At 46.0% G+C, this 17,662-nt stretch overlaps 1 protein-coding gene across 4 annotated transcripts in view; it reads right to left on the minus strand.

The window, feature by feature from the left end:
• Nucleotides 1–17,662, minus strand: part of SLC12A8 (solute carrier family 12 member 8) — a 136,243-nt gene that overhangs the window by 102,575 nt on the left and 16,006 nt on the right. For all 4 annotated transcript variants that reach the window (XM_019448649.2, XM_019448651.2, XM_019448647.2 and 1 more), the window contains exons 3-4: nucleotides 9,546–9,692; nucleotides 7,455–7,646 (exon numbers count right to left, since the gene is read on the minus strand). In XM_019448649.2, coding sequence (XP_019304194.2) covers nucleotides 7,455–7,646; nucleotides 9,546–9,692 — 339 coding nt within the window. The remainder of the gene's footprint in view (nucleotides 1–7,454; nucleotides 7,647–9,545; nucleotides 9,693–17,662) is intronic.

Consider the following 17,662-nt stretch of genomic DNA (forward strand, 5'->3'; position numbering starts at 1 on the left):
AAAAAAATATTTAAGGGGCACCTGGGTGGTTCAGTGGGTTAAGCATCTGACTTTGACTCGGGTCATGATCTCGTGGTTCATGAGTTCGAGCCCCATGTGGGGCTCTGTGCTGACAGCTCGGAGCCTGGAGCCTGCTTAGGATCCTGTGTCTCCCTCTCTCTCTCTGCTCATGCTCTGTCTCGAGAGAATATATATATATTTAAAACTCAACTTCAAATAAATATTTGAAAATAACACCAACCTCACTTTTCATAATTCCTCAGCACCCTTCTCTCCATCAGGCTTGATCCTTCCCCACCCCCAGGCCACTGGGTCATGGTCATCACTGTGCTCTGTTCCCATTGTTCTCTCAGGAAACAAATTCTTCTTGGGCCTCAGTCAAGTTCCTCTTCCATGAAGCCTTTCCTCATCCCCCTTTTCTGAATAAATATTATGCTTACTGCCAGTAAGTAATGCAATTAATTATCTGGGTCACTAGTCTATTCTTAGTTCATGCATATAAGCTTGTTCCCTACCCCAAGCCACCAAGAATGCAAACATGCTAAAAAACAAAAATGTTTATGCTGACCATACCTCTTCAAAGCCCCTACATTTGCTAACTATGTTGCAAACATTCAACAGATATTTTGTGATATGTTGACTGTATGAAAAGAGTTCTGGGAAGCGGAGTACCATTAATTTCCTGCTCTTTTAGGTAAAGACCAGAAGGGTGATATAATTTCTGTACTGGAGAGGAGCTCAGGAAGGAGGTCCCATTCTTCACTGAGATCAGCTCATTTTGCTACTAGACATATACCATCATTGTCAATGTTCCCCAAACTTACACTAGGCATTTCTGTCTATATTGGAGTGGGGAGGGGGGAGCCCAATAAATGTAAGCAGAAGGAAAGTCATCCTTGAGAGAGAGAGAGATGAGAGAGAAACATCACCTCATGACTCAAACTTACACTTGGCTAAATAACAAGAGTGTGACAGGCACAAGGATGCTGCTATTCTGTCACTATCTGGCCAGGTCAACAGGACTCTTCATGGCCAGATATATCAGAATTAAAAAAAACAAATGGTAACAATGCAGTGATGATCATCACCTTCCCAGGTGTCTGACACCTCACATGTGCAGAGGGTGACACCAGAACTGGAATGCAACCATTTGCATCTGGAGCTTCCAAACCCACCATCTTCCTTTTCTAGCTGGTGAACAGAATTTGCTCACATGAAGTGGGCCAAGCAGTAAAGACTGCCTTTGTCTCCAGTGGCTCCAGTAGAGTCCCTCTCTCCAATTCATAGCTAAAATCACTTTTTAGCCCGAAGATGCTAGGAACAAAACATAAAGGAGAAGCCCGTGGAGGCTGTGTGAAAGGATATGGTGGTTAGGAGCATGGACTGTGAAATCAGACCGGAGCCAAATGCTGTGGCTCCCAGGCTTAGCTGTGTGACTTGGGAAAGTGTTTTAAGCTCTCTGTGCCTCATTTCCTCATCTGTGAAATACAAATAATAATAATAGTACTTGCTTCAAAAGCTATTGTGAGGGGGCACCTGGCTGGCTTAGTTGGTTGAGTGTCCGGCTCTTGGTTTTGGCTCAGGTTGTGACCTCATGGTTCTCGAGTTCGAGCCCCACATTGGGCTCCACATTGACAGTGTGTAGCCTGCTTGGGTTTCTCTCTCTCTCTCTCTCTCTCTCTCTCTCTCTCTCTCTGCCCCTCCCCCACTCGCAGTCTCTCTCTTTCAAAATAAATAAAGTCAAGGAAAAAAGAAGTTACTGTAACGGTGAAATGAGATAATTTATGTAAGTTCTTAGAACAGTATCTGTCTCATAGTTTGAGTTATAGAGATACTAGCTATTGGCCTTATCATTTTTACTGTACTATTATTAGCTACTGAAAAAGAAGAAACAGTAGTTAGCCATGAATTTCATAAAATACTTTGTTAATGTTAAATAGACGATGGTATTGTCACTGGAAATTTGCAATGTAACTTATAAATAAGGATTCTTAAAACTGAAAAGACTTACTATGAAGGAAACCAATAACAACCACAAATTAAACCATCTTCTCAAAATCTAAGAGCTTTGAGGTAAGAGGTGAGGGTATTTATGGAATGTGGGGGAGTCAAAGTGTCATAGAGATTTCATATTTGGTAGGCGGATGAACATAGTAAGCAATGCTGCTCGGTTGGGAACTATAGCAAAAGTATAATTATGGCTTTTCTAAGGGTGGACTATAACTCTTCTCAGAACAAAAAGCACAGTAGAACTTCCAAATCAGCAAGGGGAAAACATACAATAGAAATAAATTTGAGCCATGTTGGCAAAATAATGAGTTTTTTAAATTTCAAATGATCTAGAAAGTAATGAAAAGGAGAATATTATATCCTAAAACTTGAGAGGCACACTAATCCTGCATTCAGAAGGAAAAAAAAGGTATAACCCTAAATATTTTTATTAGTTAAAAAGGGCAGAAAAAAATAAAATATTTAACTTAAGACATGATAAAAAAGACCAATATAAATAAAAAGATAGTAGGAAGAGGTATTTAATAAAAGGAAATATGAAATTAATAAAAGAAAAATAACAAAAGAAAGAATTCAGAGAATAAAAGCTGATCCTTTAAGAGAAGCCTGGCTGTCCCTGTCTGTGTAATATGTGACTCTTGATCTCGGGGTTGTGAGTTTGAGCCCCACGTTGGGTGTAGAGATTACTTAAAAATAAGATATTTAAAATAAAAATAACAGCTGATCCTTTAAGAGATAAATAAAATACATACACACCTAGCAGTCTGATTAAGAAAAAAAAATTACAGATTTTAGGAATGAGAAAAGAAATACAACTACTCTTATAGAAGAGAGTAAAATGATGAATACAGAAGACAAATGTGCCATGAATTATCATACATTCATATTAGGCAATGCTAAGCTACTAGTTAAAAAGCACAGGTTTAGGGGCACCTGGGTGGCTCAGTCGGTTGAGCATCTGACTCTTGATTTTGGATCAAGTCATGATCTCATGGTTTGTGAGTTCAAGCCCCACATGGGGCTCTGCACTGGCAGTATGGAGCCTGCTTGAGATTCTCTCTCTCACTCTCTCTCTCTGCCCCTTTCCCACTTGTGTGAGCTTGCATGAGCTTCCACAGATGCACTCTCTCTCAAAATAAATAAACAGTTTTTTCAAAAAAGCACCAGTTTAAAACACTGACCTCGAGGAGTATCTATAACTTATTGTTAAGTGAGAAACACAAACCATGGAATAGAGTATAAACTCTGTCCCCATTTTTGTAAAAACAAGCAAGCACTTCAACAATCATGAATTCACATACATAAACACAGGGAAGGTGGCAGAAAAGGATGGTGGGTATTCGCAATGGACACCTTAGGATGGGGAGGGAAATAAACTTTTTCTTTACATTATCGCTGATGTTAACTAGTTATAATGAACATCATTTTGTAACTTTAAAGGAATTTTATAAAGGAAAAATAAAAACAAATATATTAAGATTTGCAGACTTTATGCAAATGCTACACTTAGGTACGGAGAGCACGGTGTGTCTAGGAAGCAAAGTTCCCCCCACACCTCTCTGCCCACTGAGCTTGACACCCCCACCCCAGAGGTATGGACAACACCACAGACCCCTCCCCAGAGAAGTCCAGCTACCCTCCCCTCCAACCATGAGTACACCTCTTCACTGGAAAACCTCCCTGTCGACTTGTTTAATGCATAAACACCCCAGAGTTTATTATGTATATATTTTTAAAGTTTATTTATTTATTTTGAGAGAGAGAGAGAGAGAGCACACAAGCGGGGAAAGGACAGAGAGAGGGAGAGAGAGAATCCCAGTGTGGGGCTTGAACTCACGAAACCGTGAGATCATGACCTGAGCAGAAATCAAGAGTCAGACACTTAACCAATTGAGCCTCTCAGGCACCCCTATTATAGTTTTTCAGTATTTTTATCACCTCTTAAAGTTTATAATCACAGACATTCCTTTTCCCTTTTCTTTCTAATCTTCTGCTGCAGGGAGCTGGGGGCATCACCCACCATTTCATAGAGAGAAAGTGACCTACTTTCAGGGCAGAACACTTCCACTCCAACGTGTTTATGTTACAACAACTGCACCTCACAATCATGGGCATTTTGTTTTTCATCTCTGGGTACCTACCTAACAGACCAGAGCTGCCCTCCACACCCCTCCTTTCTGACATGAAATCCTTGTTTAAGGTTCAAGCTGCTTGACTGCGTTAACTCCCACAACAAAACTCCAGCCCATATCAGGTCTACGAAAGTTTTCCAGTTCTCCATGGTTTTTGCACAGTCCAGCAAAGACCATGTAAAGCAGTAATTACAGACACAACCATGCAGGTGAAAGCCATATATTTTGATATCTAGGGTAAGCAACCTCAAAGAAGCCCTCAGACCCAAAAGTGAGTCGGGCAGAGGGAGCCTGGATGACTCAGTCAATTAAGCATCTGACTTCAGCTCAGGTCATGTCTCACAGTTCGTGGGTTTGAGCCCCGTGTCGAGCTCTGTGTTGACAGCTCAGAGCCTGGAGCCTGCTTCAGATTCTGTCTCTGTCTCTCTCTTGCCCCTCTCCCATTCTCTCTCTCTCTCTCCCCCCCCCCAAAAATAAATAAAACATTGAAAAATTTTTAAAAGTGAGTGGGGCAGAGAGTGAGGAGGGGCTCCAGTTCACTGTTTCCTCCACTGGCCAAGGGGTCACCAACAACTCAGAGAGATGATGGGGAAGGATTTGGGAGGATGCAGGGTTATGAAAATATTTGCAAGCTTTAAAATGATTATTTTAAGTGTTTATAGTCTCTCTATTTTTTAAAGATTTTATTTTTAAGTAATCTGTACACCCAATATGAGGCTCAAACCCACAACCCTGAGATCAAGAGCTTGCATGCTCCCTGACTCAGCCAGCCAGGTACCCTTATATTGTCTAAATTTTTATGCCTGAAACGAGTGTTAGCAAACTTTAACATGCTGGCTAAATCCTGCTTGCTGCCTGTTTTGGTAAAAAAGTTTTATAGGAACACAGCTAAGCCCAGTTTTTCATATTGACTATGGCAGCTTTTGAACTACAACAGCAGAATTGAATAGTTGTGACAGAGATATATGACTCATAAAAACAAAGATATTTACTATCTGGACCTTTATAGTGGAAGTCTGCTGACCCCTGTTCTAGGGCAAGCAGGCAATCTGCTCAGCAGTCATTAAAAATAAATGAGTGTATTCATGCCCTGGAATGACGGGGTTACAGGTCAGTAAGACCCAGGAATAGGGACCCTCAGAAACCCCAATTACACCCTGAAAGAAGGGTCTCGAGTCAGTGACCTAACCTTCCACCTTAAGAAACTAGAAAAAGAAGAGCAAACTAAACCCAAAGGAAGCAAGAGGAAGGAAATACTAAAGACTGGAGTAGGAATAAATTGGAGACCAGAAAAAAAAAAAAAAAAGAAAGAAAAACCAACAAAACCAAAACTTTCTTTAACTAGACTGACTGAAGGAAAAAAAAAAAGGAGCAAAGTCTCAAATGATTAAAATCAGGAATGGAAGGGAAGCCATTACTACCAATCTTACAAACACTAAAAAGATTATAAGGAATCCATGAATGATTTTACACCAATAAATTAAATAACAGAGATAAAATGGACAGATTCCTAGAAAGACACAAACTACCAAAACTGACTCAAGAAGAAATAGAAAATCAGATTATGCCTATATAAGTGATTGAATTAGTTATCAAAAAACTTCCTACAAAGAAAAGCCAGGGACCAGATGGTTTCACCACTAAGTTTTACCAAACATTTAAAGAAGGATTAACACTAATCCTTTAGAAACTCTTCTAAAAAATAGAAGAGGAGGGAACACCTCCCAACTCATTCTATCGGGCCAGCTTTATCATGAGACCAAAACTAGACAAAGAGATCACAAGAACACTACAGACCAATATCCCTCATGAATACATACCCCAAATTCTCAACAAAATCCTAGCGGAGTGAATCCAATAGCATATAAAAAGGGTTATGCAGCACCCACACCCCGATCAGAGAAGCCAGCCCAGGTCAGCAGCAGGCAAAGGAGAGGCCTGAAGACGCCGGCCAGAGGGGCTCCGGTGTTTCTCACCGAGACCCGAACAGAGAGCAAGCTAAGCGAGCGAGGGTGTAGATGGGGTGGCTGTTCGGCAGCAGCTGCCAGTGTGCAGAAAACACTTTTTCTGTGAACACCCTTCCTCTGAAGCAACCCACACACAGGAGACACGACATCCCAGCTTCCCCTCTACAGGGGCCCTTCGCTGACCCCCGGTTTGGTGCTGGTCCCTGTCGTGGTATTTGCTGCTGCAGGTAAGCTTGCTTACCCAGAGAGCAGGACTGCAACCTGGCTAGGAGACAGCGCAGAAGTAAAACATCGACAGACAAATCCCCAGGGTAATAAAGTAAACTAACCATTTATTTCTCACTCCCAAGCTACGGAGCTTAAAGATCTTTCTCCAGTAAAGGCAAGTGGCTTTAAGAGTGCAGTGACAATCTCTCTGCCTTTCATGCATGTCACACACACACACACACACACACACACACACACACACACACCCTTTGCGCTGTTGGAGAATCAGATGTAGTTATACTAAAATAACCCTGCTGAAAAAGAAAAGAACAAACGTATCCTTTCTTTGAGGAGACTCTTGTACCCTTAGACAAATTCTTTTCTTGAAACTGTGTTTTCAACCACCCACCACCCTTTGCACCATCATAAAAGCCTTTCTCAAGCCAAGAAGTGCTTACAAAGAGCTGCTTCTTAATGTCTGTCTTTGTTTCGTCCTCATTAGGTCACCATCCCTGTGTTTTAGCTAAGTAAGTCCCAGTGCTTCTCCCTGCTCACTGGTTTTCTGAGAGCCTGTGTCCACCCTGCTGCACCGCCCCCTCCTTCTCAGACAGGGCGTCCACACACGGCTCTGGCCTCCTCGGCAAGGCCATCAAGCTGTCAATGAGCCTGAAGCTCCAGCTCATTTGAGAAGTGCCCGCGTCCAGGAAAGTCTTTTGGCACAGGTAAAATGTCCCTTCTTCAGCACTAAAGTGCCCCAGGGACAGGGCCACCCAGCTGCCACCTGGGCTTGGGCCACTGTCATGCACTCCCCTCCCTACAATGGGCATCAAGGATAGTTCCAGCCAAGCCCTGCATTCCTGGGCAGATCAGGATGCCACAAGGCACCAGAGGTAGAGAGGAAGGAGCCCTGGACTCTGGGTCAGGGTCCTGGACAGTGGGCTAAGCTATGCCTCTGAGCTCCCTCTCAGAGCCCCAGTCTGCCCATCTATAAAATGGGGCCAATTACCCCAACTTGCCTCTCTTTAAATCAAATGGGAACGTGGATGAGAAGATGGTGGCAAACAGCCAAGCGAGGGAACAGATCCCATATGCTGATGGCCTCAGGGCACAACTCTCCTCCCCCAGCCCCCAGGCTCACCTGTCCAAACACGTACAGTAGCCCAATCGTGCCACCGGTCTGCCCACCAAGGACCGAGGAGATCATCGAGTAGACACCACCGCTGCCAACACCACAGTGCTCCCCAACACCGATGCCAGACAGCACGGTGATGAGGGCCACCAGGATGACGAAGGACACCAGAAACATGCCCATGAGCACTCCTGTATTTCCCTGCAGCAGAACAGCAAGAAGCAAGGTCAGGGGTTAGGACAGGGAGGCCCTGCCAGTCAGGCCCCTCCCAGGAGCACTAGCCACCTCCCCCGACACCTCCAGAGCTGCAACAGGGGTCGGGGAGGAAGAGCTGGGTAACCCAGGCTGAGCTAATGACCTAGGTAAAAGAGCTCAGGAAGGTCTGGCCTCACCTAGGCCTCCTGAGGGGCTAAGAACCCCATACACCTTGTCACAGCTCAGCTTTCCTTCCCCAGAATTTGCCCATGCGATGGTTAATTTTCTGTGTTAACTTGGATAGAATATGGTGACCATTTATTTAGTCAAACAGTAATCTAGATGTTGCTGTAAATGTACTTTTTTTGTTTGTTTGTTTTTGTTTTAGCTGTGCTTAACATTTACAGTCAGTAGACTTTAAGTAAAAGAGATTACTGTCTAGGGGCACCTGGGTGGTCAGTCAGTTAAGTGTCCAACTTCAGCTCAGGTTAGTGGGTTCAAGCCCCACGTCGGGCTCTGTGCTAACTCAGAGCCTGGAGCCTGCTTCGGATTCTGTGTCTCCCTCTCTCTCTCTCTCTGCCCCTCCACCACTCGCACTCTGTCTCTCTCTGTCTCTTGAAAATAAATAAATGTTAAAAAAGAAAATTTTTTGTTAAAAAGAGATTACCGTCTATAATGCCAAAGGGCCTCATCCAATCTGTTGGAAGGCTTTAACAGCAAAGACTGAGGTTTCCCAAAGAAGAAAGAATTCTGTAGCCAGACTGCAACACAGAAATTCCGCCTGTGCTCCCAGTCTTTGGATTCAAGCCTGCAACATCAATTCTTACCTGAGTCTCACTTGGACTCACCAGACCCCCCAGTCATATATATAGGACATTCTATATATCTTTTATAGATATATAGCTCCTATTGGTTCTGCCTGTGTTCCCTTGAAGAACCCTGACTAGTACATTCCACACCTTGAATGACCCCCTCTCTCTTTCATCTGTGCAACCCAGCTCACCTCTCAAAGCCTGGCTGAACCACACCTCTTCCAGGAAGCTTTCCTGGACACTTAGCCACCATATGTTCATAGCCTATTCCACTCCTGAGGTATTTAATGCTGCTTTGAGAAACCACTTGGATTCCTGATGTGAAATCTACCCAGGACTGTTAGCTCACCAGAGGGAAGAACAGGGCCTTCTGTTTCATAATCCCATTGGTACATTGTAGTGCCTGGAACACATTAGGTGCTCATCAATGACTCCTGACTGGCTAGCCTTTTGTTTTGAGCAGCCTGTTTAGTTTACTGGTGTCCCAGGAAGAAGGTGCCATGTAAGGGGTTCAGAACCCCTGCTCAGGACACACATCTGCTTGGAAGCTCCCAGGATGCCTTCAGAAAAGACACAAAGAAGAGGCCTTTGGTTTCTCCATGGAGGAAGCAAATGTACCCCCATGATCTCATGCACCTGTGACCAAGCACTGCCATGTGCAGCCTCTCACACAGGATCTGTGTGTGGTGGGACAAGGCAACCAGTGCCACCAGGAGGGCACCAGACAAGTTGAAAAATACCAGGAAAGCAGGAGAGGGTCACAAACCGGAGGCAAAACTGCCACCAGTCTGCTCTCTCTGATCCACCTCTAGTCCCATCCAGGATGTGCCCTGACTCACATTGCTCATATTTCTGTGCTCATATAACTTAAATCCATGGCGAGGCTTCCATTGGAGGCTTTGTCTGAGGCCTAGGTTCTCAGGATTCTCATTTAAATAGCAACGCTAGCTATATGTACTTGCTTCTTGTTTCATGTTTCTGGAGCATCCGTGCTTCAGGAATCTGTTGCCTGCCCTGTGGAATGCCCAAGAGTGCAGACCTTTCCGTGTCACAAGCTCACAAGAAACTCCAGGGCCACCAGCTCATCACTCACCACTAACCAGCCAGTCCTCAGGAAAAGGACAACCCCAAAAATGTTGATCATACAGGATGTGAACACACCGTCCCAGGTCCCAAACAGCACTGGCTCCCACACAAACAGCTGGCTCTTCCACCAGGGCTGGGGCTGGGCCAGCGTCCCCTGAAAACAGAGCACACAGAATTCAGCATGCAGCACTTCAGAGGGCCAGCAAGGGGAAGGGAAGGGAAGTAGAACAGGAGGTGGGTAGGAGAACTCCGCTCTGACATACATCCACCCTAGTATGCCAGGGCAGGTGTGAATGTGCGCACAGTCTTGAAGATTGTTTCTGCAAAAGCGTCGCTGTTCTCTCCCGACAGTGATCCCTGTACCCACACAGGCACAGAGTGGTTGTCCAGCAGGCCGGTTCCCTTCTGGCCACTCAGTAGACCACTCCCAGCACGGCTGCAGGTAGGCGTGGCCATGTGACTGAGTTCTGGCCTCTGGAAAATAGGTAGAAGTGTTGTGTGTCACTTCTAGGTGAGTGTGGGATTCTAAGTTCCAGCTTTCTGGATAAGGCCACTTTCCCTCCCAGTATCTCCGTCCCACTGGGATAGCAGCTTCCAGCAGTTACTAATCTTCGTGTAGACTTCCTTTATGCTTTTTGAGCCTCCGTCCCTAATACTGCTGTAATGAATTCTGCATATTAAATTACTTCTGTTTAAAATGCCTGGGGCACCTGGGTGGCACAGTCATTTAAGTGTCCAACTTTGGCTCAGGTCATGATCTCCCAGTTTGTGGATTTGAACCCCATATCAGGCAATGTGCTGACAGCTCAGAGCCTGGAGACTGCTTCGGATTCTGTGTCTCCCTCTCTCTGCCCCTCCCCTGCTCATGCTTGCTCTCTCCCTCTCTCTCAAATAATTAAACATTTTAAAAGTTTTTTTTTTAATGCCTGGAGCGGTCTCTGTTCTCTTGCCTGAACACCGCTGTTACGGTGATCTCTAAGCTCCATTCCATCCCACACCCCAGGATTCTAAGGCATCCTTTGGCAGCTGTTTAGAACCAGAGGCTTATTTATAAGCAGTTAAACAGATGCCTACCTTATTTTTCTAATTCAAAAATAACAAAGGCACTTTAACAAAACACTCAAATGGAAACTCTTTACTAAAAAGACTAAACCTTGTGGAAATACTAAAATGACTTGCAGAAAACTAGTAGCAGCTCATGTTGTGAGCTGCTCTTGCACAGGATAGTAGTCTAACTTCACACGTCACTAGTCTTCCAGTACCTCAAACTACCATAGCAGTGATCAGGGATTCTCACCTTACAGGGACTAGGAAGCCCCAACTATGGACCGGTGTGGACAAGCAGTCTACCTGGAGCATGTATGTGACCTATAAGCACAGTGAGAAGGCAGAAAAGTTAAGACTACAGGAAATAAAATCTAAGGTCAGAGCTTCTGAATGGCTGAGAGCAAAGGATGTGCCCATGATCGAGGACCCAAAGCTGAGGCCAACCGGCCTTGGTCAAAACAAAAGGAGAGGAGCCCAGCTCCTCTTCTCCTCTTGTAACATGCACCCACAGACCTAGAAAGGTCCTTAAAAAACCATCAGGGCAGTCAGTTAAGCCTTAAGCACCCCATGGGATGGCATAACCCACCAGTCCCTGACTCCACTCAGATTTCTGTTCATCTGTCTTTCACAAGCCTACATTTTCCTACGAAGGCCTGTTATAGGTCTGTTATTTATTAGAAACAGCAGTAACAATAGCAGCTCTCAGCAACGAAGAGCAATAATTCAGAGAGTGGCTTTCACCTTCCAAATCAATCTTCTCCTTTGATCCTCACAATGCCCCTGGGAGGCAGGCAGGGAGAGGGCCCCTGTTAGAGCAGAGGAAGGAGGCTGGGAGGAGAGACAGGATGGCCCCAAGTCCACGCCAGACTATAAAATCTGTACTTGGCCCTGCACCTCCAGTTATTTGCCCTTTGCTTTCCTAACAGCCAATTCTGTAGGTTCCCATTTGTAACATCCTGAACTTTGTTAACTTATGAAGACGTCTGTCTTACCCATGGATCTCCTATCATGAATTTAGAAATTTTATTCCTCTTCCATCCCAGCCTTCGCATGTCCACTCTGAAGGCTGCTTTATGTGTTTACCTAATGGCTTATGAGAAGCTTTCACTCCATGGATCTCGTGGGGCTAAATCAGCCTTAAAGAGGCTTCCCAAAGGAGGCAGAAACTTAAGGAGACTCCCTACCCTGAGAATAAAAGTATAAATGGTTTAAAATGAGCTTGGGGACCAGGTCATGACAGCTTATCTCAGGATGCTGAGGGGAATGTGCTTATTTTCTTCTTCTTCTTTTTTTTTTTTTTACCAAGTGACAAAAGAATATAACTAAGTCTTCCCAGCACCTGCATTTACTCATCAGAGGCCAGTAGGAAGAGCCTGCGTTTAACTCCAAAGCTGCAACCCTGATGTTCTTGAGAGAGAGAGACCAGCATAAGCTCAGGGAGAGAGAGAAGAAGAAGATACAGAAGCACAGGAAAAAGGGAAAGAGGATGAGACAGAGAACCCTAGAATAAAATGCTAAGTAAGTATTTTAGAGACCACAACGGCATTTCCCAGCCTCCCACCCCCTGCACTGACACGCTGTCTCTAGGCATCAGCATAGAAGCACCACTGGGTGCCCATTCCTCACACCTCTCCCTTCTCCACCATGTCCTGCAGCTGCACCACTTCCAGGATGCCCCCAGCCTCTGCCACTGCCCCACAGCTGACTTTTTAGGAGTCTGCCAGCTAGACGACTCAAACCAGTGACCTTGCAGAGTGACCAGTCAGATGGCCCACGGCTGGTATGACTCTGACACCAATTCTGATGTGTGGGTTTCCCCCCCCATACCAAGCATTTCTCCAGCACCAGCTGGGTGTCCTATAATCCAATTTAATTATGATATTTTTTATCTGGAAATAGTCATAAGACTGGTCAACCCCCCAATTCAGATGGTGGTCATAAGTGTAAATTGTCACCTGTGCTTCTGAAAGACTGGCTCTAAATCAGAGGTTCTCATGACACTCGCCTTGAGTTCCATTAGTTTGCTAGAACATCTCAAGGAATTCAGAGAAACACTTCACTTACTAGATTACTGCTGTTATAAAAGCATATAACCCTGGAACAGCCCATGGGAGATGCCCATGGGGGAGAAGTGTGTAGCTTCCATGCTCTCTCCAGGCACACGACGCTCCCCAAATGTCTATGTGTCTACCAGCCTGGAAGCTCTTCAAACCTCGTTCTTTGGGGGGTTTATGGATGCTTCATACATAGGCATAGTTGATTCAATCACCAGCCATTGGGATTTGACTCACACTCTCCAGCCCCCACCTCTCTCCCTGAAAGTTCCAACCCTCTAATCATGGTTGGTGCCCCGGGCAACCAGCCCCATCCTTAGGTGCTTTCCAAAAGTCACCTTATTAACATAAACCCAGTTGTGGTTGAAAAGGGATGGTTATGAATATCCAGATACCCTTATCACTCTTATCACTTAGAAAATTCCAAGGGTTTTAGGAGCTCTGTGCCAGGGTTGGGGATAAAAACCAAATATTTATTTCTCATTATAAATCACAATATCATGACTGGCTACTCCACAACCCTACTCTCTCTCTGCCCTGCCAGCTTCTTCCAATTCCCCTTCACTCCTGCTCAGGCCAAGGGCAGAGCCATGGATCTGCACCCAAGCAGACATCCAACAGGAGAAGGGAATATCAGCTTCTCCCCCACACCCTGGAACCTCACACCCAACTCCCTCCTTTATGGGAGGGTAAGGAATCCCCTCATATTTCAGACATGCCCTGCCATGAAGGCTATGGCTCACAGATTCTCCCTCTGTGCCTCTACCCAGTCATTACTATCACTGGGGGCAGGAGGAGGGAGAACAGCTGGGGTGATGGTAGGTGACAGTTGGACCAGTTCTGAGCTACCTTTTTCAAAACCATCCAGGGGCACCTGGGTGGCTAAAGCATCCAACTTCGGCTCAGGTCACATTCTCGCGGTTTGTAGGTTTGAGCCCTGCATCGGGCTTCGTGCTGACAGCTCAGAACCTGGAGCCTGCTTCAGATTCTGTGTCTCCCTCTCTCTCTGCCCCTGCCCCACTCACACTCTGTCTCTCTTTCTCAAAAATAAACATTTAAAAATATAAAATAAAATAAATTTTAAAAATTTAAAAAATCCAGAAAAGTAGTTTTATTATTCACCTTCTGAGCTACTATGCCAGAGCAAGTTGGGTGGTACAGTGGGGAACAACAACAGCGGGGGCTTCTGCGGTGGCCCTGGGCTAAGCGCCGTGCTCACACCGGACACAAGGCTGTCTACCAGAGCGGGGAGATGAATGACTTGGAGAAATTTCTCATTTTATCTGGAACCATTTGCAGGGAGGTCCTGCTGCCATGTCATGGACCAAGTCTTGTCTTTCATGTCCAATTTGTCTAAGATGCTGTGGGGATCCACATGGGTGGCCCCAACAGCTGTGTGCCAAAAAATTAGCCAAGAGTTCCCAGATGTCACTAACAGTTAGATAGCTAAAGGAAAGGTCATGTTGTTTGCAGAAGCCAGCTGGGCCCCTGTGGAAGGCTGTGAGGTGTTGCCAAGGTCCAGATGAACACCTGTAGGGTGTCAGATGCCACAGGCCTCATCCTCAGAGTGAGGGCAGACAGAAACCCATGCATCTCAGAACTTACTGCAGGCTCAGCTTAAGATGGGGCAGTTTGCTAACTAACTAACTTTCAATAAGTTTGACCTCAGATTTGTCAGCAATTCCATTTGGAATCACTTTTTTAGAACCAAAGAATCAAAATTTCCAAGTGTAAGCATTTGGTTTGTGAGGGCCTTCTGAGACTTTCAGCTTCCTTCCAGACTTGGAGGATGCAAGGAATGCCCAGTCTCAACCCTGTCTCAAGGGGTCTTGCCCACCCCACTTTCATTTTGGTTTTGGTAGAGGCAGGAGTGACGTTGACCACCGTCTGGGTAAGGCTAGAAAGCTTCAGGCTGTTCCTGGTGTCTCCATTCAGTTGGCAAAATGATACAACCCCATAGGACACGACGCGGTCAGTCTCAGTTTGCAAGACCCTGTGGGGTAGAGGGTTACGAGGAGTGAGTTCTAAGTGGGAGGGCAGTGGGTGCAGGGTGGGTGAAACGAGCAAGCAGGTGGGCCTCTATGGTCCCCATCCCTGAACCTCTCTTTTAACCATTTCAGATGCTGAGGATTCACTTAGTTTGAAAACCCCTTCCAGGGGACATAGGTGCTAAGGAAGGGAAACAGAAACTTGCTCCTCACACAGTCCTCTTTCATGGAGGAAAGAGAAAAGGACAGTCTCTAGACCCTCCAGAGTCACAGTAGAGAATCATGAGCAGGTTTAGAAAAAAAGTATTCTCCTCTACAAACTGAAGTTCAATAGAAGAACAGATTTGTTCTCTCTGTAGACTGGCTTTTTTTTTTTTTTTTCACTTGCAAGACTGGCACAGGCAGGTCCATGCTCAGGGGGGAAATAGATTTCCTTACAGAGCTGAGCTGGGAGGCAGACTGAAAAGCAATCCTGTCTTCTACCAATCTGGGCAGAGCTGCAATCCGCCCACACTGCAGATTCTTGAGGATGGGCTAGCTAGGTATCTGGCTTCCTAGAAGAGACTTAGGAAGGGCTCATTGTATTCATCAGGCTGGGGCTCTGGCACCATGTGCCCAGTGGAGAAGGTGTGAGATTAGCCAGGCTCCGGCAAGCTGGGCCTGGTTAGGGAGTGGAAATGTCACAGCTCACCAGACTGAACGGAGGGGCTCCCTGCCCAGGACACTGGATACCAATCCACAGCCAGGACCAGGCCCATTCAAGCTGCAGTTGGTGGTACCATATGCAAAAGATACTCTGTCTATGGCTTTGTCTACTGAGAAGAGAAATGCCACTGATTTGGAGGCAGGTCACTATCACTCCTCAGAATCACATCTTCACTCTGGCTCAAGGGGCTCAATCCCTGGGGGCTACTGACATCGTTCAGAGCTGTAGAGAAGTGTTCAACCACTATGCTGCCAATGTCCCCCTGGAAACAGGTGAAAAGAACACACTGGGAATTCCACTCAGTCTTTACAGGTCTCTGCAGGAAGACAACAGTCTTCCCCATTTCTTCCCACTGTGAGTGACACAGGTGACAGCCTAAATCCCAACCATCACCTGAGAAAGCCAGATGCTATGACCAGGCTGGGCCAAGGTGCATCATGACAGCCAGGGCTGCCTGGCTCACTTTTGAGCAGCTCCAGTTCTAAGCTATCTCGGGGAACTATCCAGGGGAGAGGTCTGGTCCCAGCTATTGATAACTCTCCTAGAACCTCATCGTCCTCAGATCTTGGCCCCAGGCATCAATTCCAGAATAATATAAGTCTCATTCCACATTCCATGACATAACAGGCTGTGAGGAAGGGAAGTGGCAGTATCTGATATGGAGCCTACTGGGAAGCAGAGGTGGACACTAAGAAATAAGACAAAAAAGAGTGAGAAACAAAACCCCTCAGAATGGGCACCATAAGCATGCTTAAGGGGCACCTGGGTGGCTCAGTTGGTTAAGCATCCAACTCATGACTTTGGCTCATGTCATGATCTCACAGTTTGTGAATGCAAACCCCATGTCGGGCTCTGCACTGACAGCAGGGAGCCTGCTTGGGATTCTCTCTCTCTCCTCTCTCTCTGTCCATCCCTCAATCTCTCTCTCTCTAAAAAATAAATAAACTTAAAAAAAAAAAAGCCACCCAAGCTCAAAGATCAGTTTCTCTCTGTCCTGAGGACCCTCAGCCTGCTAGAACAAGTTTGGCAGATTCCAGGGGGCACATCTACCTTCATGCTTGTTGCAAGGGTTTTCCTTCCCCAGCTCCCAGGACTAGAAAGAAGCCAGGGTTTGTCCTCAGAGCCCAGGGGCCTGCACCCCACACTGGAAACACCATGCCTGTGTGCTGGGTACTGTAGTTCAGAGATAGAAGTCTTTCTCCTGTGACTAGAGAATCTCTACACTTGAGCAGGGTATCTAGAAAGGCAGGAAAATTGTACATGAAATGTGCCCAGAGAAGGAAACACTCAGCTTCCTGCACCCAGTAAACTGAGAGGAGTGAGAGAGAAAAGTTCTGTGGTAGGCAATGATATGTGCTCACGCCCAGGAGACTTTTGCAGCCACCGCCAGCAGACCACCTGCCAGGCCTTAAGGAACACACATGACATGTGAGATGGTACCTTTTCTCTCTAATGGCAGCTGGAGGAAAAGAAACCAGGTGAGAAACTACTTCTGCCCACTCAGGTCGGGAGAGGGTCAGAGCAAGACACAGCCTGTCCCTTCCCCACAGAGACTGATTGTGCCTGGAATATACACACATGAGCCAGAAGTTTGCTTTCAGAAAGCTAATTATTTATTAATTACACATCAGAAAATATGCCAAGCTGCTGCTGAAATGTGAAGACGCAGGCCCCCTCCTACGGCTCGGAACAGGCACCGCCATGTGCAGGAGCTGGGCAGGGGCTCCAGGGGCCGGGGCCCACCTGTGGTACCTGTTTGAGATGCAGACAGCCACATACTTGCTTTGTAGGGGTTCTGTGCAGTTCAGATGTGATGATAATTGTGACAGCTTTTGCAAGCATGAGGCACGACAGACAATTTTAAATGTGGGTGAAGGTCACCTCAGGGAAGTCAGGAAGAAGAGTTAGAAAAGAGGTCTTACTGACCATGTATTTTCTATTTTCCCCACCTAACTTGTCCTCATGTTTCGGGTAAATCCTCGCTCTGTAGCTCAGCCCTGAAAGCTGCCTTCCGAACCCACGCCCAGGACCAGCATTGGAAAAATTAGCCCCTTTCTGTACTGCACTAGTTCTAGAATGGACACCCAGTGAGTGTTCTGTCAGCCCAACCGATGCTAGAAATGGAAATGGTTCTGCAGCAGAGGAGGTCAGGATCCACATGGAGTGGTCAAAGTCTGATTTCCCTGGATTCGAATCTGGGCAGCACCCTTGGTCAATATTGATTTAAGCATTGCTAGAAACGCGAGATCTTCGTGGTAATGTGGGTCTCCTCTGCCACAGAACTAGTTTGAAAGCCAGAGTCTATTATACAGTAGTTTCTACAAGCTTG

Source organism: Panthera pardus, unplaced genomic scaffold (genome assembly GCF_024362965.1).
Source record: "Panthera pardus isolate Hobbes unplaced genomic scaffold, ASM2436296v1 HiC_scaffold_16, whole genome shotgun sequence".
Lineage (NCBI taxonomy): Eukaryota > Metazoa > Chordata > Mammalia > Carnivora > Felidae > Panthera > Panthera pardus.